Below are 24071 nucleotides of genomic sequence, written 5' to 3'. Positions count from 1 at the left end.
TTTGTTTTTAAACAAGACTACTGTCTGCTATGTCTTGAGGATATAAAGATGAATAAAAAATACTCTCTGTCCTCAAAGACCAGGCACTGAGGAAACTAGAGGAACAGTTGATAAAGACCCAAAATTAAACCAGGCAGAAGGACTGGAGAGGAAAGCCTGGTTTTATACATATTCAGGAGGAAGAACCAGCAAGAACTTGGCTGGCTGTGGGGTTGAGGGTGATAAAAGGCTCCAGAATGAATCCTGGTCTAACTAGGGCGACTGGTGAGGGGAAGATGGTATTCCCTGAAATGGAGGTTCAGATCAGTTTATTTTTGACCCTGATGAGTTTGAGATTCCAGGGAGCATCCAAGTGTATATTCAGGTCAAGAACTTTGAAGGAGGGATTTGGGAATTTTCAGGATATAAGGGTCAATGGCATTCATCCATCCAAAAGAAGCATCATCATTATCAAGAACATTTATTGAATGCTTGCTAAGTATTATCTCATGTTGTTCTTACAACAAATCTATGAGGTTAGTGCTGTCCTTACCTGCCTTTTACAAATGAAAAGGCCAAAGATTTAAAGAGGGTAAGTAACTTGTCCAAACTCATAGAGCTAATAAGGGAAGAATGGGCACTCAAATCCAGGTTTGAGTGACTCCAGAGATCCTGACTTCCTTGACTGCCATTGCCGGATAGCCCCTCCTTTGCATATGAAAGGACAGAATCTTTCTGGTTAAATAATTTTTTTTTTCCACTTCATCACTGTCAGCTGCAGCTCAGAATCCGTTTGGGTTTCCAGACCTTTTCAGGCCTTTCTTGTTTTGGACTCATTTTAAACTCGTAAAATTTCAGAGAGATGTAATTCCTTTATAGGGGTTCTTCCCCCTGTACTTTTGTCCTATTTGCTGTATGCCAGCTCCTAAGCTGCAGTAAGAAATAGCCAAGATCTAATAGTTGATACGTGTTATCTTATATGTTATATACACAACAGCTGTGTGTTTCAAGCTGAAAGAAATACAGACCTTGTCCTTTAAACAGATTCTGAATTCCTTGAGCATAGGGAACACATCTGTATCCCCTACAATGTAGTATAATAAGAAAGTCACAGGCTCATGTCACAGTCCTGGGTTCTAATTTTTTGTATTAAGTTTTTAATTTTAATTCCAGTATAGTTTACAGTATTATGCTAGTTTCAGGTATAGTGATTTATGCAGAGTGTGGCCATGGGCAAGTGACATTACATCTTTAGGCTTCAGTGTTCTCGTCTACCAAATGGAGACAGTAATACATATCTATTCTACAGAGCTTATCACTGAGTTTAAGTGAGGTCATATATAAAAACAATTGCTTCTCCTGCTACTTCTATGACCACCATGGGGCTGATGATGATGATGTTGTGAAGTAGTTATAAGGATTAAGAAATAAAGTATGTAGGGATGCCTGGGTGGCTCAGTCGGTTAAGCGTCCAACTTCAGCTCAGGTCATGGTCTCGGCATTTTGTGCATTCGAGCCCCATCTCGGGCTCTGTGCTAACAGCTCAGAGACTGGAGCCTGCTTCGTGTTCTGTGTCTCCTTCTCTCTCTGCCCCTCCCATGCTCATGCTCTGTCTCTCTCTGTCTCTCAATAAGAAATAAATGTTAAAAAAAAAATAAAAAAATAAAAAAGAGATAAAGTAGGTAAAACTCCCACTGCAGTGGATGGGTGTTGAATAAATGGCAGCTCTTATTATTATTGGGTGCTTAATATGTATTAAGTAAAATTAAATCTTGGAATTCAGAGATGATCTGAGATCTGATTTCCGATCTAATACCAATAAACAGATAGTGATATCTTTAGGTGATTTATCTGGAGGATTTCAAAACAGAGTTGGGCTCTCCAAAATGAGCTAAAGATGGCCTGTGGGGGAAATTGAGTGGATGGGCTTGGGGTACTTATGCTAACTGGAGTAACATAAGCCTCCCAAAAATTCAAACCAGAAGTACAAATGCCTGAGGGGGTGAATTATAAATCCTTTTAGATTTTATAATTACTGGTTTCTTATTATCTTTTATTATAAATAGATACAGACTTAGAATTGTGGATCACAATATGAGCATTAATAATTAATGGACATCGGTGGGTGACAGGACGGGTGAAATAGATGAGGGGATGAACACTTAGCATGATGAGCACTGAGTAACGTACAGAAGTGTGGAATCACTGTATTGTGCACCCGAAACTGATAGAATGCTGGATGTTAACTAGACTGGAATTTTAAATTAATTAAAAATAAATAAATCATGAACATCAAAATTTTAGCTTAGTGAAAGTTGGTGATTTACATCTTATTTTCTGCTAACTTCAGAAAAAATTAGGCACCAGGAATCTACTCCTGAAATCATTGTTACACTGTATGCTCACTTGGATGTAAATTAAAAAATAAATTATTAAAAATAGATAAATAAATAAATAAACATTAAAAAAAATAAAAAAAGAATTAGGGAACCAGCAGAAGTTTAAATTGTTGCTGAAAAGCCAAAGCTTCTTTTAATATTTTTTAAGATTTTGAAATCCAGGTGTTTTCGTTTGGTAAAGAGGTTTTTTTAAGAACTTCTATAATTTAAAAGTATCATATTTTTTTTAAAAAATGAATTGCTCTTGGTCAGAGACCTTGTATATGAAGTTTCAGCCTTGTAAGAATGTTTATGACAGAATTGCAAACTCTGAGAATGCCTCCAGGTAATGGAAACACTGACAGATTCTTAATTATGGAACTGCTACCCGGCCACAATACGCACAGCTGTTCTGCAATAAAATAGACTGGTTTGGCTGCCTATAAATTTTGATATGTATTGTGGACAGTTAAAAGTAAAATTTCCCCTGAGGTTAAGTGAAAATTCTGTGAAAAGAACGTAACAAGCATTTTATTTGTGTTTAAACATTGTTTAACCACGATAGTGTTAAAAGAGTAAGTTTTCCTAGTTTAGACTTATTGTAATAATATACCCTTTCCTTTCGTCCCTAAGTACAAAAAACTGTTACTTTTGAGAATTGACATTTCCTCTCCCTACTACCAGTCATACTGAGAGTTGATTTTTCCTCGCCCTGTTATCAGTTATATTTCTGTGTTTTTCTTGTAGGAATTCATGGGGAAAAATTAAATTTGAAACATTTAGAGGACTACAGATAGAACGCGTTTTTGTTTAACGGTCTTTTCCACAAACAGCATTTTTCTTTGAGGGGCCGATGGTAATAGAGAGTTCTGTCAGGAAAGAGACTTCAAAGGATCCCCTAGATTTAGATCCAGGTCACCGCTCGTGTCTTCAGGGATGTAATGAGGGCTGGAGTTGGAGTTTAGAAAATTGATAGATGAATGGCAGGCAATCTGGAAGTAGGCCGCCTTTTCCAGTAGCAGTTAGGAAGAATGAATAACAGCTAGACAGCCAGTCACACTCAAGGGAGAAATCTGAGTGGTTTTATGGGCTGTGGGAAAAGAGGCAGCCAAAAGAGTGATTAAGGATAGAGTCATTCTCTCCATTTGTGCTATTGCTGCTACACTTCACAGGTGTTATGCTTTTCACACTGTAGCAAATACTTACTTGAATGTTTATTCAAGTGTTTAGAATCCTTCCCAGGATGTTCTCAGGATAAAATCCAAGCTTCCTTAATTGGCATCCGAGGTCAGCCTCAAGCTGGCCCCCACACACCTCCCAGCCTCATCCCTTGCTGCTCTTTCACATCTTAGACTGCGGTCCTTCCAAACCTCGCTTGGCTCTTTGCACGCGCAGTACTTTTCTCTCATCGCCGGGTCTTCCCGCATCCTGGCGCCCGTGTCTGAATACTCTTCCTTCTTTCTCAAGCCTGCCTCCTCATTTGGCTAACTCCTGTGCATCCTTCAGTGTCACTGTTCCCAGAGGCCCTCCTGACTCCTTGGGCCAGGTTGAGTTCTCCAGAATCTACCACGGCATGCTCTGCTCTCATGAAACATCACTTTATTGTAATTATTTGCCTAATTTTGTTACAGAAAAGGAGCCCAGAAACCATGTTTGCTTGTTTAACCACAGTATCTAGAGCCTGTAAATAGTAATACTCTTCAAATATCAAGCAAATATTGTTTAATTAATAACTAACTGTATGCTTAGAGTAATACCTCTAAATAGTAAAGTTCGTGCTCAGTAAACCAAATGAACTATTTCTTGATGAAAAGGTTTCCATAGAAAAGACACACGTGCATACCCAATTTCTTTAGAGAATGAAGAATATTCTTGGGGTGCCCAGGTGGCTCAGTCGGTTGAATGTCTGACTCTTGATCTTGGCTCAGGTCATGATCTTGTGGTTTGTGGGATTGAGCCCCACATCAGGCTCTGCATTGACAGCACAGAACCTGCTTGGGATTCTCTTTCTCCCCCTCTCTCTGCCTCTCCCTCTCTCTCTCTCTCTCAAAATAAATAAACTTTAAAAAAAAAATCTGTTCCTTTTTTTTTAAAAAAAGAATATTATTAATATTATTACTCCATGTAGTATATAACTACTAATTTTATGGTTTATCTTTTTTAGGAGCAAAAGTTTGATGAAGAACAGGAGAATTTCTGGTTGTTTACATGATATACAAGCCTACCCAATTCAGAATTTGCATTCTTCCCATTCATCAGGTATTTTTTCATCAAATTTTCTTACATCCTGAGAAAATCATCAAGTCCTGGCTCAGTCACTACCTTGTGTCATGTTCTTGTTGCAAATCATTTCATCCAAACTTTCACTTTTTTTGCAAAGTGAAGAGGGTGGGCTGGGTGGCCCTTTCCATGTCTAAAATTCTGTGCTCAGAGCCTTTTAATAGAGTGCCTAATTCAAATGTGGAAGGAAAGTTTAAAAGAAAAAATTACAGGAATTTTTCCAGCAAATAATTATTTTATGTGAATATGGATGACAGTATTAACTTTCCTATAGAAGGTGGACACCCTGTAAATTTGCATGTGTAACTACCTGTAAGAGTTGAAATTACTACCAGGTAGTAGGGGCTATACAGCAATAAAAGAGAAAAACGCCTACTTCACTCAACAACCTGGATGAATCCCAAAAACGTTCCATTGAGTGAAAGAAACCAGGAAACAAAAAGTACATACTGTATGATTATATTTCTGTGAAGCTCAGGAACAGGCACAACTGATGTATGGTGACAGAAGCCAGAGCAGTTCGGAAGAGAATAATGGCTCCAGAGGGAACCTGTTGGAATGTGCTTGTGGAAACCTTGCACACATTGATCTAAGAGGGGGCGCGCACACATGTGAAAGCAATAAGCTGTATACTTAAGACGTGCACACTTTACAGAGGATAAACTATACCTTAGGAAACAAAAAGTTTTAAAGTTGCTGTGTAAGTTAATAATCTGTGTGATAAGGGCACTAATGGGATACAAGTAGTCGTAAAAGAAATTATATTTCATCTTGACTTTAAAATAGAGAAATTTAGTTTCTTTCTTTTTAAACCCAAAATTACTTTTTAGGAAGATAATTATCTTAATACTTATTTAATCTAAGGGAAACAAAATAAGCTGTAGGCTTTTTGTTTACCAGCACAATAAAAGGTTATGTATCTGTGGTATCGTTATTTATTCAGTATTATTTGAGAGTAAGAGGTTTTACAAAAGTAGTTTTTCCAGATGAATTAAAGCTGCCTTTTTAAGGGCCATATTTAAAAATTAAGTAAAATACAAAAGGGCTTTGCTTGTTCGCAGTTTTCAAAGAGGGAAACAGAAACCCCCATCTGCATTTAGTATGGACTCGCCCGGGCTGCGGGTTCTGGAGGGTGCACTTTTCAGCTCTGGGAAGTTGAGCAAATGTCTAAACTTCTCACCTTAAGGGCCATATATTTATATTTTTTTAATGAAAAAAAAAAATTTAAGTTTATTTATTTATTTTGAGAGACGGAGCGTGCACGCCGGCAAGTGGAGTAGGAGCAGAGAGAATCTCAAGCAGGCTCTGCATTGTCAGCAGAGCTCAATGTGGGGCTTGAACTCACAAACTGTGAATCCATGACCTGAGCCCAAATCAAGAGTAGGGCGCTTAACCGACTGAGACTCCCAGGCACCCAGGGCCATATTTTTAAACTAGAGTTTTGCAAGGCTTTGTAAAATGTTGATGCTGGATTTTATCTGTTTATTATTTATTTTATTTTTAAAAATTATTTATATATTTTATTTTACTTTAATTTAATTTTATTTTTTTAATTTTTTTAATGTTTTATTTATTTTTGAGACAGAGAGACAGCATGAGCAGGGGAGGGGCAGAGAAAGAGGGAGACACAGAACCAGAAGCAGGCTCCAGGCTCCGAGCTGTCAACACAGAGCCCTACACGGGGCTCGGACTCATGAACTGTGAGATCATGACCTGAGCCAAAGTCGGACGCTCAACCGACTGAGCCACCTAGGCGCCCCTATTTATTTATTTTAAAGACAGGAAACAAACCATAAGAGACTCTTTTTAACCAGTTAAAAAAATTTTTTTTAAATGTTTATTTATTTTTGAGAGAGCTGGAGAGGCAGATTGTGAGCGGGAGGGGCAGACAGAGACACAGAATCCGAAGCAGGCTCTAGGCTCTGAGCTGTCAGCACAGAGCCCCAAACGGGGCTCAAACTTGCAGACTGAGGTATCATGACCTGAGCCGAAGTTGGATGCTTAACCGACTGTGCCACCCAGGCTCCCTGCTATTGTTCTGTTTTGTTTTAATATTTATTTATTTATTTATTTATTTATTTATTTATTTATTTATTTATTTATTTCAAGAGAGAGCATGCAAGCATGAGGTGGGGTGTGTGGGGGAGGGACAGAGGAAGAAGGAGAGAGAATCCCATGCAGGTTCTGTGTTGTCAGTGCGTGTAGCTTTCTATTAATCATGAGATCATGACCTGAGCCCCAATCAAGTATTGGACACTTAACCAACTGAGCCACCCAGGTGCCCTGATGCTGGATTTTAGAATGCATTAACATCATTACCTTCTTAAACAGAGATTATATTGGTAACTATTTATGATGACTAGATTATAATCATTATTATCATAATATTATTACCCTGCAGTGTAGAGTTTTTTCTCTTCCCAAATCAAATTCATCTTTGGTCTAGACTCTTTTTTTTTTTTAATACTTTTGTTTTGTTTTGTTTTGTTTTTTTAAGTAAACTCTACCCCCAACATGGGGCTGATCCCGAGATCAGGATTCTTATGCTCTACTGACCGAGCCAGCTACGTGCCCTGTTCTAGACTCTTAATAGTCCCCATCCTTTGCCCTCATTCTACCTTCCTTTTAGTTTGCTGTTTGTATTGCCTATGAACTGTATCAAAAAAATAATCTTATTTATTAAATGAGAATCATTATACTCATGAGTTAGCATTCTAGTATAAAGTTATTTCCAGAGGCTCCAAATGAGCTCTTTCAAGCTTTTCCATTTACTTCTGATTTGGATAGTGCTTAGAAAATTATGGTGAAAGTCTGTCTCCCAGAGATGTGATATATTAACTGTAGATAATTGGCTTTAGCCTATTTTGATTATAGTATACTTAGAGATGGAACTATTAAAAGTAGAGCTACTGAGACATTCCTCTTAATATAGTTTGCTTTATTATTGCCTACGTTTACAGCTTATGAATTAAATTAACTTTACATTATGATATTTATATTTATTATTTTTATATTATTTTATTTCATGTAACTGCCATTGTTTCCACCAATTCACTGTTTCTTAGGTGTTCCCAAAAAGTAAATAAAGAAGGAGATTGAACCAGTGGTTATTTAGTTTATTTGAATTGTCTGTTATTTATATTGTTGAACTACTAACCTATGGATTGATGCCATTGAAAGATTAATTGACTTCCTTTATGGACTTGTGTTTTCACTTTGGCATATAGAAGTAAGGGTGTATTGAAATAAGAACAGCCTGCTTTGAAATTACTGACGAATGAGTCCATAATATGCTTGCATTAATGTATTTGTTGGAAAGTGTTGTGCCTGAAAAGTAGGCTTAACATGGCTATTTTCTGCCCATATAGGCTTACTGGAGAAATCGAGCACCATTTCCCCAAGTTCAGCAGAATCTTTTCTTCCTGGAATTTGCAAAGAATTGATTGGGTCATCGTTAGATTTTCTTGGACAGAGTTATGATGAAGAAAAAAGCCTGGCAGACAGCCTGATTAATAATTTTCTTAAAATTTATCATGGGCTATTTGCCATTTCCAAAGCTCATGAAGAACAAGATGAAGAAAGTCAAGATAACTGTAAGCAACCTTACTGCTTTTATTAACTTACATGAATGACTATTTTCTGCACATTACATTTGCTTTTGAATGATTGCCACATTTGGCATGCATTTTCTGACTATGGTAAAATGTTTCTTAAACATTTTAAATCCTAACCTTAACCCTAACCTGAATCCTAGACTAGAATAATCTTTTTTTTTTTTTTAATAAATTTTTCTTTTAAATGTTTATTTATTTTTGAGAGAGATGGAGACAGAATGAGAGTGGGTTAGGGGCAGAGAGAGAGGGAGACACAGTATCCGAAGCAGGCTCCTGGCTCCGAGCTGTCAGCATAGAGCCCGACATGGGGCTCGAACTCACCGAGCTGTGAGATCATGACCTAAGTCAAAGCGTCCGAAGTCGGATGCTCAATTGACTGAGCCACCCAGGTGCCCCTAGACTAGAATAATCTTTTATTTGGAGATTATTTCTTCCAATAATTTTCCTTCTTCTTTCGAAGTGTTCTCTTCTGATCGAGCAACCCAGTCACTTACTATCCAGGTCACATGTGCTTTTGAGCAGCTTGTGGTTCTAATCAAACACTGGCTGGATGATATTCTACCCTGTACCAGCACAGCAAGACTTGAAGATGAACTGAGACAAGAGGTTAAAAAACTAGGAGGCTACTTACAGTTATTTTTGCAGGTAAGTTGATTTGCTGATTGTCATTTGAAGAAGTCATTTATTCAGCAAGTATTTATTGACCTTCTACTGTCTGCATCTTCCCTAAAATTAGATCTGTAGGATTTTCAGAAGTGATTTCTGTTTTGCAATTCTGAAAGTGTGGTTTTCTATGATTGTTTATTATTTATTGCCTCTGTGCCAGGCACTGAGAATTCTCAGTGATTGACAAATATTAACTCATTCAATTCTCTTAACAACTTTAGAAGTAGGTACTTTTCTTAATCACCATTTTATAAATGAAGAAATGGAGGCACAGGATATGTAGTCTTTCCTGTTTTATAACCAGTAACATATTATACTATGCTAGCCCTCAATAATGGCTATTGGGAAGAAAGGCGGAGTCTTGCTTTGGTTATATATTGGGTATCAACTTGTGCTGAATGAGTCGAGTCACAAGCCCACTGGTATATGGTCAAGAAAAGTAATTTTTTTTTCCTGTTTACCTTATATCAAGTGAGATTAGGCATGGCTGTGAAGAAGAAGTAAGATAAAAGCTTCTTGGCTGTCACATAAAATCTGGAAGGAGGCATGGTGGCTCTGTTCCACACCTTGAGAGCTAAGCTCCTTCTAATGTACCCTCTGCCAAGCCGCATGCATGCCCTTTATTTCATGGTACACCCTAGTGGTGGAGCTCTGTCTGAATTCAGTGCAGCAGGATGAAAGAAGTGACAAAGAAGGGAAAGGCCAAATGGGCCTTCTTTTAAGGGTAGGTTCTAGAAATTTCCATATGGCATTTCTCTTTATAAGTCTTTGGCCAGGACTTCATTACATGACCACATCTAGCCATAAGTATAATTGGGAAATTATTTTTTATTCTGGACAGCTGTGTACCTAGTGAAAAATCAAGAGTTCTATTACCATGGAAGAAGTAGAGAATTTGATACTGGTTAATACCTAGTCATCTGCCATATCAGTGAACTCTTCCTTAAGAATTCCTTGACTGTCTGAGGGAAGTAGTTATGAAAATACCAAAGGGGATAGGTTCCACTTTTTAAAATGGGTAACTTGGCTTCTTGACAAAATGTTCTAGAATATTTGAACAAATCTTATGTTATAGCGCCCACCAAGAGACTTTCTACATTCTACTATTGTAGTAGAAGGTTAGTTGTATCAAATACTTCCTGAGTGGGCTATTTATTTATTGATAGGATTTGGAAATGTTTATTTGGTTGAGTAATCTAGTCAAATTGAAATCAAATGTTTATTTTTAATTATCCATTATTCTTCCCTAGGAGGTCTTTCTGGGTCTCCCCGTGACTTGGTTAGACATTTCTCTTATTTGTTTTTCTGTTAGGCCTGTACTTCACCTGTTATGCCCTTTAATATATCATATTTACAGGCCTGCATACCTCATTGGGCAGAGTAAGCTTTGGGTAGTTAGAGGGACAGTGGGTCTTTTTTCACAAGGACTCATCATACGATAGCTGCTTGTTTGGATACTTGTTATTGAGGTAATGAAAAATTCACACTGGATGAAGGATCACTTGGGATATAAGTGGTGAGGAAACAGAATGACCCTAAGACAGACAGGTGGACTGCAAACAGGTGTGGGTGAAGTATTAGGTGAAGAAGATGCTCTGAGCACAGGGCCATGAAGATGAAAGGGAAAGCTGGCCAGAGAGCAAAGCTGGGGAGCCAAAACCTGAGGATCTGACTTATGCTTGAGCCTGGAAGAGGAAGCTAGCAGAGGGGTGGTCTGTGGTGGAAAAGAGAGTTTGAGATATACTTAGTCTTAGTTGGCTCTTAGGTTTGAGAGGCAGTTCAGGAACAGAAAAAAACAAAACAAAACAAAAAAACCACTATTGGCATTTGGAAAACCAGTGTTTGAACCCATGCTGAATTAGTTCTGTGTCCTTGGGCAAGCTGCTTCACTTTTTGAGTCTCCCATTTTGTCACCGGGAAAATAAAAATAAGGCCTGTCTGGCAAGATTGCCATGAGGATCAGATGGATGGATGTGATAAGAAGGTACCTGTTAGAGCAACTGGTGGGTAGTTTCTTTCCTTCTTTTCATTCTCTGGAAAGACCACTCTGAACTTAGGGGTTGCGACCTACAAGCTCTATGGGAAATGTTTTATAGGAATTGAGGATGGAGAGAACAGGTGACCTGGAGGGGAAGTTAGATGGAGCTCAGGAGACACTTGCGTTATGTTGGCACAACTGAATTTAGTGACTACACTTACTAGCTAAGTATGGTGTGAGAAGTCTTACCTTTTAGCAGTATTATAAGCATGTCCCAGAAAGCAGGCCAAGAGAAGTATTTTGAAGAGAATCACTGTAGTTGGCAGGTAACAGAAAGAAAAGCTCGGGGAACACCTCCTCGTTGGTCATGTGCACTCTGGTGCAGGAGAAGCCTTTTGTTTGGAGGGTGGTCTTCTCCCCCTTTTCCTTCCCTTTCTTCTTCCTTCTCCCCTGATAAAAGAAAATATCTTTGCCCACCATCTGTCAGATGGCTCCCGGGACAGGAAAAGTTCAAAGGCAAAAGCGCCATGGTTTTGTTCCTTCTTGGGGGGTGAGGGACTTTCACTTATCACTTCTTTCTTATATTAGTTAACTGCATGCTTGTCTTATGTCTCCTATTAGTGTGTAAGGTCTTTGAGGGTAGAGACTATATCCTAGTCATTTTATCCTCGTTAGGAGCTATAGGGTTGCATGTTTTCTGGCTCTGAGATTTTTATGAAACATAGTCACCATATCGATGAATGCAGAATTTGTTTTCTTCAAATTGCTTTTCTTGTCTTTACCACCCTGTGTAATCTCATGTATCTTATGTAATGGTCCATTTTTATTTTATAGGGATGCTGTTCAGATATCTCATCAATGGTAAAAGAAGCTCAAAACAAAATAGTCCAAATTGTACAACAAGCTGTGAAGTATGTGGGACAGTTAGCAGTTCTTAAAGGGAGCGAGCTACATTTTCTGGAAAACAGTAGCAATAAGGCTACCAGTGTTCAGGTAATTTGGTAACATTAGTTTTGAAAGACTTCATCTGAGGGAACAGTAGACTCCTGATAATAGTATCACTAAACATGATAAGTTGTTTTTATTTGAAAATAGCTCATACTTTTAATAGTTTAGCAATATAATTTAAAATGGTTTCAATCTAAGTTGGCTAAATGTACTGGATAATTCTGAAATCCTCATTTTACTTTTTGGATCTTTGCTTTCATGATAGCCACCTACTTAGCCAATGAACATATGAAGAACTCTATAATTCTAGAAAATTTGTGTTTGCTTGCTTTAAGTTTTCATGCCATTGAAAACATAGTAATAGAATGTTACTGTGTTCTAGGAATGTATTGTCCTGTCTAAGATGACAGACATTGTTTATAGCACGTTATATGTGGAATGCTAAATTACAGGTTTGCTACCTTTCTTATAGACTGTTAGATCTTATTCCAGCTTTAGTTGAATTTAATAAACTTGGAACTTATTATAATCCTACAATAAGCAGAAAATAAAATTAGTTGTTTGATAATTTTTAAAAAAATGTAAAACCTGAGTTTTCCAGTTAATACTTAAAAACTTTTTCTAGGAGGATTTCATGGATGCTCTTTGTGATGGTGTAGGCTTAGGAGTGAAGATTCTATTAGATTCTGGACTAGAAAAAGCAAAAGAACTTCAGCATGGACTCTTAAGGCAGTGTACCCAAAATGAGGTAAGAGGAATGAAAGAACATTCTACATAGTACCAGATGGTCTGTAAAGGTGATTTAAAAAAATTAGTTCTGGGGCATCTGGGTGGCTCAGTTGGTTAAGTGTTTGACTTCAGCTCAGGTCATGATCTCACGGTCCGTGAGTTCGAGCCCCGCGTGGGGCTCTGTGCTGACAGCTCAGAGCCTGGAGCCTGTTTCAGATTCTGTGTCTCCCTCTCTCTCTGCCCCTCCCCCACTTGCACTCTGTCTCTCTGTCCCTCAAAAAATGAATAAACACCAAAAAATTTTTTAGAAATTAGTTCAATAAATTGGATTCTTATAGATTTATGTATTTTAATTTGTGTTGAATAATTATTTTATTGAAAAGGCTGATGCTATCATTATGTCATGGTGATATTTTCCCCAAGTTACTCTTGAGTTACTGCAGCCTCTGTTGTATAATTTTGTCAGTTATTATCCATGAAAATTCAGCCTGTGGATACACTCCAGAGCAGAATGGAGTGTGGCGCTGACACCTAGTGTTCACTTTCTGCTTGTCTTTTTCTTCTTGCTCTTTGGTTAGGTCTCTACTTGTCCACTTAGGAATAGAAACTACCCGGGCACCTGGGTGGCTCAGTCGGTTGAGCGTCCGACTTGGGCTCAGGTCATGATCTCTCAGTTGACGAGTTGGAGCCCCGCGTCGGGCTCCATGCTGACAGCTCAGAGCCTGGAGCCTGCTTCCGATTCGGTGTCTCCCTCTCTCTCTGCCTCTCCCCTGCTCATGCTCTGTCTTTGTCTCAAAAATAAAGATAAACATTAAAAAAAAAGAATAGAAACTACCATTTATTGATCCAATATTTTAAACTAAATATTTTGACAGAGGCGTTCACCTCTGTTATTTCATATTAAGACACAGAACCAACACAGATTTGAGTAACTTCCTAAAATATGCTTCCTCCCCACCTCCTCCAGCTAACTAACATGAAAGCATAAAAGCAATGCTGTCTTAGAGGTGGCACTGTGGTTAAAACCTGTCTCTGTTATTTTCCAGCAATCATTCATCAAGTCAGTGCTCTGACTCTGTTTCCTCACGTGTCCTATGTAATAATACCTATGTCCTAGGTTGTGACATTATTTATTAAATTTATTAAGTCACTTATTAAATCATCTCTCAGTGACAATTACAGGACTGGTGCTTTATGTGTAATAGTGGTGAACCTCCCCACTTGCAAGGTAGGAATTACTCATCTTCCTGTGTGTTTCACTGAGCTGGAGAACCTTGTCCAGTCTCGAGCCAGGGTTTTATATTCTACCCACCTGACTCCGAAGCTCAGAACGCTAACTAAATAAGTTTTGTAAGCCATTGTTCAGGCACTAACTTTCTTCACTGAGAGTTACTAGTAATGAATTGGGGATTCAGAAGGTAAGTTCAAATCTTACCACAGTGAGTTTCAGAGACGCGTCTGTTCAGCAGTCACATTGTAACAACTTCTTGTTAAAACCATCTCTGCCCATTCCCTTTCTTTTTCTGGAGTCAGTCAGCTGGGATGGAGCTCCCTGGGGTTTTGGTTCCTGAGATCATCCCCCTTAGGAGGGATATCATTTACATACATATTGATTTACCTAGGGAAGTAAATCCGGGAGAAGACTGTTAGCTTCCACCCCTCTGGCTAGTTGTTTCCAGGAAGGCATAGAGTAAGTTAATTTTTTTTTTTTTCATTAATGTATGTCTAGCTTATCTTTCTGGGGGAAACTTTCCATATAAGCCAGAGGGGATCTCCATTCCTTTCCTCAGACTAAAGGGCTTTATAGGTTAATCACTGTCCGAACCGTCTCAGAACTGGAGAAAGACCCTGAACATTAAGTTGCTCTCCCACTTCCTGTGTAGCTTTGAGCTGCTTGCCTGAGCCCCACTTGTTCATTTAAAATGTGAAGATGATCATAGGTACTTCGTAAAATTGTTCTGAGGATTATGTGCCAGGCCAGTCAGGTTCCTCAGCTCGCTTGGTCTTGTTCTCTGTGGATGTTTGTCTCTCTCACTTTGTGCTTTTATTTTGTTTTTAAAATAAAAACTCATCCAAAAGGAGCTCATTTTGTCACTAGATCAAGATATCTGGGTCTAATCATATTGTAGGAGACATGAGGCTGATTTCAGTTCTATAATGCAACTTTGAAGAAAGTGGACTCCTACTGGCCACTGCTGACATCTTCAGCTTGGTTTTGCTCAGCAGCACATTTATCACTAAAACACTATCACTGTTTGCAGATTGAATGTCTGCTGGCAGTAAGTGCAAGAGGCTATAGAATAAGTTAATGAAAAGCAGAGATGAAGTAATGCATGTGAATGTGCACAGCAAGTAGCAAAGCAGGGTGTGGATGTTAGCTTTGCTATTGTTTTGAGGAAATAAACAGCAAATGAGTCAGGCCCATCTTGCATAAAATTCATATTATCTGCATTTCATGCAGACCTCTACCTCCCTTCCTCTCATTTTCTCTCTGTGGTATGCCACAGCTATTTATTTAGTCATGGTGGGGTTTTAGCTTATCGTATTCTTAGAAGTTAAAACTCAAGAACCTATGGCAAGAAAGCAAAGAATCTAAAGAAATAGAAAATAGGCTCAAACATAAGGCATAGGAGTTATAATTGTAAAGCTGGAGTCAAGGGGAAAAAAGATATTTTTTTCAACCAGATACAGGAAATCTAAGACGTAGGGAAGAGCTGTGTGGGTAAAGCCAATTAAATTCTTAAAATAGAATCCCCTGGCAGAAATTAAGTGAGAAGACACCTTAGGGGGCAGCATTGAGCAGCACAAAAGCAAAGGCTTAGAATTTACACTGGGGTTCCGGCCCTGGCTCTGAGTCGTAGGAGCGCGGGATCTGTTTTCTTATTTGTAAAAGGAGGACAATTGCATATGCAGTATAGGGCTGTAATGGAGAAGCAAATAATAAAACATGTAAGTGAAATAACTTGGACACAGGAAGACAAGTATTATATGATCTCATTTATATGTGGAATCTAAAAATAAAGGTTAAATCATAGAAACAGAGAACAGACTAGCGGTTACCAGTCAGAGGGTGGGGATGGGGAAATGGGTGCAGGTGGTCCAAAAGTACCAACTTCCAGTTATAAGGTAAGTCCTGGGGATGTAAAATGCAGCACAGTGACTATAGTTAACAGTACTACTATATTGGGTATTTGAATGTTGCTAAGAGAATAGATCTTAAAAGTTCTCATCACAAGAAAAAGGATTGTAACTATATGAGGTAATGAATGTTAACTAAACTCCCTATGGTGGTCGTTTTGCAGTATACTGGATCATGTTGTACACCTTAAACTAATCCAATGTTAGTTGTCAAATATATTTTAATAAAACTGGGGAAATGTATTTGTAGTTCTTAGAGCATAATATTTGCTTTATATTAGTTATACTCTTCCAAGGGAAGTCTTGGAAATTTCATTCCTATAAATATTTAAATATAAGGCAAAATGCTATTATTATAACAAACTTCAGAGGGTATCTATATTTAATGTAGAATCAATATGCAATTTATTTTGAAAGAAATTTTGCTCACATGATTTAGGTACCCCAGTTGTTTAATTATAGTCCCAATAAAAGAACTCGAGTCTTTTGTCTTCATAGACGAAAATTCTTCCCTGTCTTGTCCCATAGAATTCTAGGATTTCTAAACTTCTAAATAATTATTTGTATAATAAAATATGTTAACATTCTCTATAGGTTACCAAACAGATGAAAGCTAATGCCATGGGATTGATTGGATCTCTTGAAAACATCTTTGCTGAGTGGAAAACAGTAAGAGAAGCTTTAAATTGTTTTTGTGTTTACTTTTCCTTGGTGTATTTTATCATTTCATTTGGTTTAAGTTTAGATATGATATGTTTATTTATGTTTTTTAAAATTTTTTTTAATGTTTATTTATTTTTGAGAGAGAGAGAGAGAGACAGAGTGTGAGCAGGGGAGGGGCAGAGAGAGAGGGAGACGTAGAATCTGAAGCAGGTTCCAGGCTCTGAGCCCTCAGCACAGAGCCTGACGCGGGGCTCGAGCTCACAGACCATGAGATCATGACCTGAGCTGAAGTCAGATGCTCAACCAACTGAGCCACCCAGGTGCCCCTATTTCTGTTTTTATCCTTAGCCAGATAATTCCTTTGTGCATGTTTAGTTGAAGCACGTACAGTAGCTCCCTAGCTACTTCCTCTTGGATGTCATAACTTATTTGTTTTAGTAATACATAAGATATTGTATAGAAATTGATTAATATTGATGTATTTTATCTATTTCTTAGTTTAGTAACTGTCAGCTTTTGCTGAGATAGTCATTGGCTGAAAAATTGTGTTTAATAGGGGCGCCTGGGTGGCTCAGCAGGTTAAGCATCCAATTCTTGATTTTGGCTCAGGTCACGATCTCATGGTTCCTGAGACCTAGTGAGCCCCTGTCAGGCTCCAGGCTGATAGCACAGAGCTTGCTTGGGATTCTCATTCTCTCTCCCTCTCTGTCCCTCCCCCCATCCTTCTCTCTCTCTCTCTCTCTCTCTCTCTCAAAATAAATAAACTTTAAAAAATTTTGTTTATGGGAATGCAAGCTGGTGCAGCCACTCTGGAAAACAGTATGGAGGTTCCTCAAAAAACTAAAAATTTAGAACTACCCTTCGACCCAGCAATTGCACTACTAGGTATTTATCCACGGGATACAGGCGTGCTGTTTCGAAGGGACACATGCACCCCCATGTTTATAGCAGCACTATCAACAATAGCCAAAGTGTGGAAAGAGCCCAAATGTCCATCGATGGATGAACGGATAAAGAAGATGTGGTATATATATACAATGGAGTATTACTCGGCAATCAAAAAGAATGAAATCTTGCCATTTGCAACTACATGGATGGAACTAGAGGGTATTATGCTAAATGAAATTAGAGTAAGACAAAAATCATATGACTTCACTCATATGAGGACTTTTAGAGACAAAACAGATGAACATAAGGGAAGGGAAACAAAAATCATATAAAAACAGGGAGGGGACAAAACAGAAGAGACTCATAAATATGGAGAACAAACTGAGGGTTACTGGAGGGGTAGTGGGAGGGGGGGGGTGGTCTAAATGGGTAAGGGGCACTAAGGAATCTACTCCTGAAATCATTGTTGCACTATATGCTAACTAATTTGGATGTAAATTTTAAAAAATAAAAAATAAAATTAAAAAAATAAAGAAAAACAATAAAGTACATTAAAGGTTAGAAAAATGTGGTTAATAATATGCTTAAAGATTTTAAAATATAGGTGAATTAGACAAATTATTTTATTTTCATATGACAAGTAAATAGAAAAATATAAACTAAGTATATAATCAATGTGTTAAAAAGGAGGGAAATATCTATGTCCTAAAAATTTTTACTTAAATAAAAATAAATAGGAGATACTAAGTTGAACTCTAAAAAATTAAATAAATTTATCGTTTATGATATTGGGTAATAAAGGGTACTAAGGTTTTATTTCATTCCCATGTAATAGGATGACTGGATTTTGATTTAAAATTAATTTAAAATTCTTGGGGTACCTGGCTGGCCCATTCTGTAGGGCATGTGACTTGATCTCAGTGTCACGAGTTCAAGCCCTACATTGGGTGTAGAGCTTACTTAAAAAAAACTTTTTTTGTGGAGGATACCTGGGTGGCTCAGTTGGTTAGGTGTCTGACTTCTGTTCAGGCCATGATCTCTTGGTTTGTGAGTTCAACCCTGCATCAGGCTCTGTGCTGACGGCTCAGAGCCCAGAAGCCTGTTTTGGATTCTGTTTCCTTCTCTCTCTGCCCCTCCCCCATTCATGCTCTGTCTCTGTCTTTCTCTCTCTCTCTCTCAAAAAAAATAAAAATAAAAATAAAAAATTTAAAAACCAACTTTTTTTAATTAAAAAAATAAAATTCTTATTTCTTTTGAAAACAGTAATTATTAATATTGTATTTGGTCTTGCTTGTGGAAACAGAATTAAGCATTCGTGAGGAAAGTAACTCTTTCTTGAACATAAGATTCTGGTGATTAAAATCATATTGACTAAGCTTTACTGTCATGTAGTCTATTGTGTGGTTTTAAAAATATTAATTTTATTTACAGAAAAGTTTCAGAAGCGAACTACAACAAGAAAATTCTGGATACCAAGATTTGAAGAAGATGGTTAATCTTGCTCCAAAATTCTTGAAGTTAAAACATTGCTTAGAGCAAACTATTCAAATTATTATTTCTGCACTGAGAGGTATATGCTCCAGATGGAATTTGTAATTAATCAAAATTTTATAGTATAAAGACTCTCAGACATCTGTTCTTTTAATTTCTAGTTTAATTCATGAATCCAAGTCTAATTAATGCTACTTCCTTGACATTAATTACCAATATAGGAACTTGAATGGTTGCATTCCCACTTAATATATATAAGTACATTACCTAAATAATTAGATCCTAAAAAACCAGGTGCTTAGTTAGCAGATAAACTGAGTAATCTTAAGTAGTTTAGATTTGTCTTGATAGGGTTACTTTGACCTAAAAGATATTTACAGTCATATAACAGTAATAAATACATGATAAAAAAATGAAAAGGTTAATTAACTTTTTCTTTTCCTTGCATAGGATGCCACAGTGACAAAAATCTTCTCAAGAATTGTGTTGAAAGTCTGTGCAACTTGACCAAGGATTTTCATGATGACTTCAGCATTCACTCTGCTTCTCTTGACAGCTGTGAGAAGAGAATGCCTCAGGGCAGCCACAGGGGGCTAGAGTCTCTAGTCAAGTCACTCCTCTTCTGTTTTGAATCTGAAGAGAGTCCTAATTTGTTGAAACCCTGGGAAACTTGTAATCAGAATACCGGAGAAGAAGAACAATCTAAATCAAGCAGGACTGACTCCGTGAGGAATAAAGGTGTACCAAAGCGTGTCTATGAACTCCATGGCTCATACCCAGCAGTGGCGTCAGAGGAAAGCACACCCAGTAGGATTCAGTGGGTATGAATTCTGCTACGTAGGCACTTTACGCCCATCCATCAAAGAGAGAGAACACTGGGCAGGCAATTTTCCTCACATAGAATATAAAAAGCAGGAAACCAGCATAAATGTTTCAAAGAAGTGCATGTATGTTGGTGGTCTTCCACTGGGCAGGGACAGCATAAGCAGCATGGAATCCTGATTTCAGAATGTGCATTCAGAAGTTTCTGAGACAATTTCGAATAGACATTTTCTGTATTGGAACATGGTGGCAATAGAATGAAATTAGGAGTTTGAAAACAAGTGAATGGTCTCTTCTCCAGGTTCTCATTGCCTTGAATTTTAAGTGTTTGTTTTTAATATTGATATACTATTTCTGGTTGGTTCTTTAGCTTGTTTGTAAATGGTTACTATAGTTATTATAAGTTATTTTCTCATGAGTGGAAACATGTGAACAATCAGCTACCTTTGTGCCTGTGCCTTCTCTCCTCTGCAAGTAGCTACGATGAGGTTTGTGGTCAAGTTGCCAATGTGTTTAACTAGGGCAACGTAACTTACATTGTTAAATCTAAAACTCTTTTCTTGAAAGGTTAACTGGTTGCCATTTTGAATAGTGTGTTCAAGGCATGGTTTCCTTTTCTTTCCAAATTATAAGTAGCTACCTAAATATAGTATGATTATATATTAATATGACTTGCTGGCATAATAATTCACTATGTTATCTCTGTTCCATAATGAGGGCTGTATGAATATAATTTAAAAACCTATTAAATATTGACAGAATCACACTTACTGAATGGGGTTAGGAAATCAGAGGCTGGACCTTTTCTTGATAATGCTTGTTTTGTTAAATACATAATGAAAGAGTTTGTACATGATTTGGTAAAGATGAAAGATCTTTATTATATCTCACAGCTTAAAACACTTTTGATTTGCAATCAAGTAATAAAGAGAATATTCTACTTTTGGGATCTTTCATTAAGGAACTGACTTGAGGTTTTTGACCACACACATATGTGTAATTTGGGAAGATACCTAATGGTTCTGCTTAGATGATAACGAGTAGTTCCTTGAGAATAATTCTTGTAAATAACTTGATTCTTGCATTTGTCCTTTTCACTTGCAGGTACCACTTGCACATTTGACACGACTAGTGAAAATCAGATGTTAATACCATAAGTAAATTTGATCATTTCTTTGTTAGGGAGAGACTGTAAATAAATACCGGTTATCGTAGCCAGAACAATGTTAATACACCATGTGCTGTGTTGCCAGGTGCTTTCAAATGGTGCAGAGTAGGAAATTTTGCTTTCATTTTCTTTTTTTTTTTTCCTTCTATGTTTGGCATTTGAGCTTGCATTCTTTCTGAAGTTCTAACCATACTTTTAATAGTCAATGCTCTGCCAAGTAGCACTTTTGCGATCAAGTTTTATAAAGTTTATCGCTTAGATGTACATTAAAGAACTTTTCTTGAAGGTTGTACTTCTTTGAAGAATTTTCTAAAGTATCAGTACAGTAGTTTTCATCTTAATGTTTGGTACTTTATCTTTACCCTCTGCTTTCTAAACTCATAAGTTCATTGGTCAGAAATCTGTTAGTGTTGTAAAATTTTGCGTATGTATATATATATATTTATACTTTCAAGTAAATTGTTATGCAGTATTTGAATGAATGATGAAACATATATTTGCTATAGAATCATGTGCACTGATAAGAATGTTATAAAGAGAATGCCTTTAATAAATCTTGTTGGCTTCAGAATTATCTCTTGGCCTAAGGTATTTTTAGTCTATTGGTTTTCTTCATTTACTTTATTTCTGACTCAAAATTACTATAATAGCTCTGCCTTGATAATAGTTATACTAGTTACCTAATAGTTTTATTTGTAACTGTGATAATATTTATACTGGTATCTCAAATCAAACAATTAGGAAATACTAAATATTAGGACAACTACTTGGATTTTTTTTTTTTTTTTTTTTTTTTTTTTTTTTTTTGACATTGCTCTGCCTCTTTGCAGTTGGTTGTCTGGAATAGATTTATCCCCATGTGCTGTAGTGGAAAGAGCATGAGCTTTGGAGTTTGACACATTTTTCATTCATTTAGAGTATGAATCCCAACAAGGCTATTTAGTAACTGTATGACCTTAGACAAGTTGCTTGCTATCTTCTTACCCATTTCCTCATTTGCAGCAAGAAAAGTATTACCCCTCCTCATAGCCTACCTGAGCAGTAAATGAGAAAAATGTAGGAGTAGGTCCTGGCATGTAGTGGATTGTTAGTAAATGTTAGTGTCTGTCCCTCCTTCCATTACTAGCAACTAAGCCCTTGTCACGATGCATACAGGATCACGTTTGGTGCAAGCCTATGCCACTTGCAATATTCTGCCCATGTACTGAGTTGTACTCCAATGCTTTAAACATGGCATACTTGAAAACAGATCTGCCATTAGGTTCTGTGATAATGAAAGGACTAAACAAGATCTCGCCAGCCTTTAGGAAGGTAGAGTAGGACATAGGTGTGCCCTTCATGAGGTCCTTCTGAAATTTTTAGCAAAATATTGTTTAGTTAACTAATTAGCCTTTTAATTTTTTTAATGTTTATTTTTGAGAAGGAGGGGAAGGGCAGAAAGAGAGGGGGACAGATCCGAAGCAGGCTCTGCACTGACAGCAGTGACGCTGATGCAGGGCTCGAATTCACAAACCATGAGATCGGGACCCAAGCCGAAGTTGGGCTCCCAAATGACAGCCACCCCGGTGCCCTGGGAATTAGCAGTTTTAAATTTGCAGTGCCTAACTATGTGCCGATAATGATTTTGTGGCTTTAGCGAATATGGAAAGTAAGAATTCGTTTATCACAGAGGAGGGGGAAAGGTGTCAGTGTGGTTCAGTTAAGAGAAGGTTGATCTGGGGGCGCCTGGGTGGCTAAGTCGGTTAAGCGGCCGACTTCGGCTCAGGTCATGACCTCGCGGTCTGTGAGTTCGAGCCCCGTGTCGGGCTCTGTGCTGACAGCTCAGAGCCTGGAGCCTGTTTCCGATTCTGTGTCTCCCTCTTTCTCTGACCCTCCCCCGTCCATGCTCTCTCTCGTCTCAAAAATAAATAAACGTTAAAAAAAATTAAAAAAAAAAAAGAGAGAAGGTTGATCTGTTCAGCTTCTTGTGGGTGATTCAGCAGGGAAGCTTGCACTCTGGAGTGTGCAAGTTAACAGTCATTGTAGGATATAATCAAGACTGGATTTTCTCATCTTTCTTCCTTTAGCCATTATTGGTTTATGGGCTTTTTAGAAGAGGAGTATGGGCATTTAGTTTATATCATCTGATAACCAGTTTCATTCCACTTATTCCAATAATTATTTATTTAAAGCCAGCCATACTTCTAGTGCAAAGTCATAGAAACGTGAAAAAAAGCTTAGATTGCCTCAAATCCGGGACTTGTGAAAGACCCAGTTTGTTGGATCCCCAGTTGTTCACAACATTATGCCTTCTCATCAGTGCAGAAGATGTCAACACACTAATGTCGAGGTACATGAGAACCACCAGAACACCACTGATTGACGCAAGAAAGAATTCAGGAGGACACCATTTTGGTTAAGCACCTGGCTATTCACATTTCTTATCACTGAATCCCCCTGAAATCAGATGCTTATAGATTTTTAAGAGTATAAGAGGAAATTGAGTCTTTTCTGGGAACGAGTCATGCTTTTGTTTCTCTGGCTAATTTTTGGTGTAAATGTCTGAATTTGTCTACACCATGAAGCATCTGCCCTGCCTCATTTTCAAGATGAACAGGTTGAGCTGTCCACTAAAAAGATGGGGAATCTCTGAAATTTTGAAAATAGATATCACTTCTTTTGACTTTTCTCTGTCTTTTAAGCCCTTCATTTTGGATGCGGGGCTGTGAATTCACGGTTTCCCTTTCCTTCTCTTTCAGCAACTCCATTGCTGGCCGCCCCCCACCCCCGCCCCCCCACTTCCTGAAACTGCTCTAAGGTTGTTGGTCATCGTGTTTTTTTAAAAAATATTTATTTATTTTTTTGGGAGAATGCAAGTGGGGGAGGGACAGAAAGAGGGGGACAGAGCATCTAAAGTGCGCTCTTTGCTGACAGGCTGACATTAGCGAGCTCAATGTGGGACTCAAACTCATAAACCGCGAGATCATGACCTGAGCCGAAGTCACACACTCCACTGACTGAGCCACCCAGGCGCCCCACATTGGCCGTCTTCTAACTGCAAAGCCCAAAGCAATTTTTCAGTCTTCATCTTACTTGGTTGCTCCCTCTCTTTAGAAATTCCTTCCTTCTGTGTCCCCTGTAACAGAAAATTCTGGCTTCTACCTCTTGGATTGGTTTTTCCTTTTTTTTCATCTCCATGTATTTCTCATTCTTCACCTATTCTTTTATTTATTTTTTTAATTAATTAATTCATTAATTTTTAAATTTACATCCAAGTTAGTTAGCATGTAGTGAAACAATGATTTCAGGAGTAGATTCCTTGATGCCCCTCCCCCATTTAGCCCCTCCCC

General features: G+C 37.8%; 1 protein-coding gene across 1 annotated transcript in view; it reads left to right on the top strand.

Annotated features, from left to right (window-relative positions):
- Positions 1-21273, top strand: part of KIF14 (kinesin family member 14) — a 55740-nt gene extending 34467 nt beyond the window's left edge. Inside the window, exons 23-30 of the mRNA XM_042925787.1 lie at positions 4522-4616; positions 8006-8230; positions 8712-8896; positions 11730-11888; positions 12469-12591; positions 16305-16379; positions 18693-18831; positions 19203-21273. Coding sequence (XP_042781721.1) covers positions 4522-4616; positions 8006-8230; positions 8712-8896; positions 11730-11888; positions 12469-12591; positions 16305-16379; positions 18693-18831; positions 19203-19579 — 1378 coding nt within the window. The 3' untranslated portion in view covers positions 19580-21273. The remainder of the gene's footprint in view (positions 1-4521; positions 4617-8005; positions 8231-8711; positions 8897-11729; positions 11889-12468; positions 12592-16304; positions 16380-18692; positions 18832-19202) is intronic.
- Positions 21274-24071: the final 2798 nt, after the last annotated feature.

This window comes from Panthera leo, chromosome F3, assembly GCF_018350215.1.
Source record: "Panthera leo isolate Ple1 chromosome F3, P.leo_Ple1_pat1.1, whole genome shotgun sequence".
Taxonomy (NCBI): domain Eukaryota; kingdom Metazoa; phylum Chordata; class Mammalia; order Carnivora; family Felidae; genus Panthera; species Panthera leo.
This window is presented reverse-complemented; position numbering and strand designations above follow the sequence as displayed.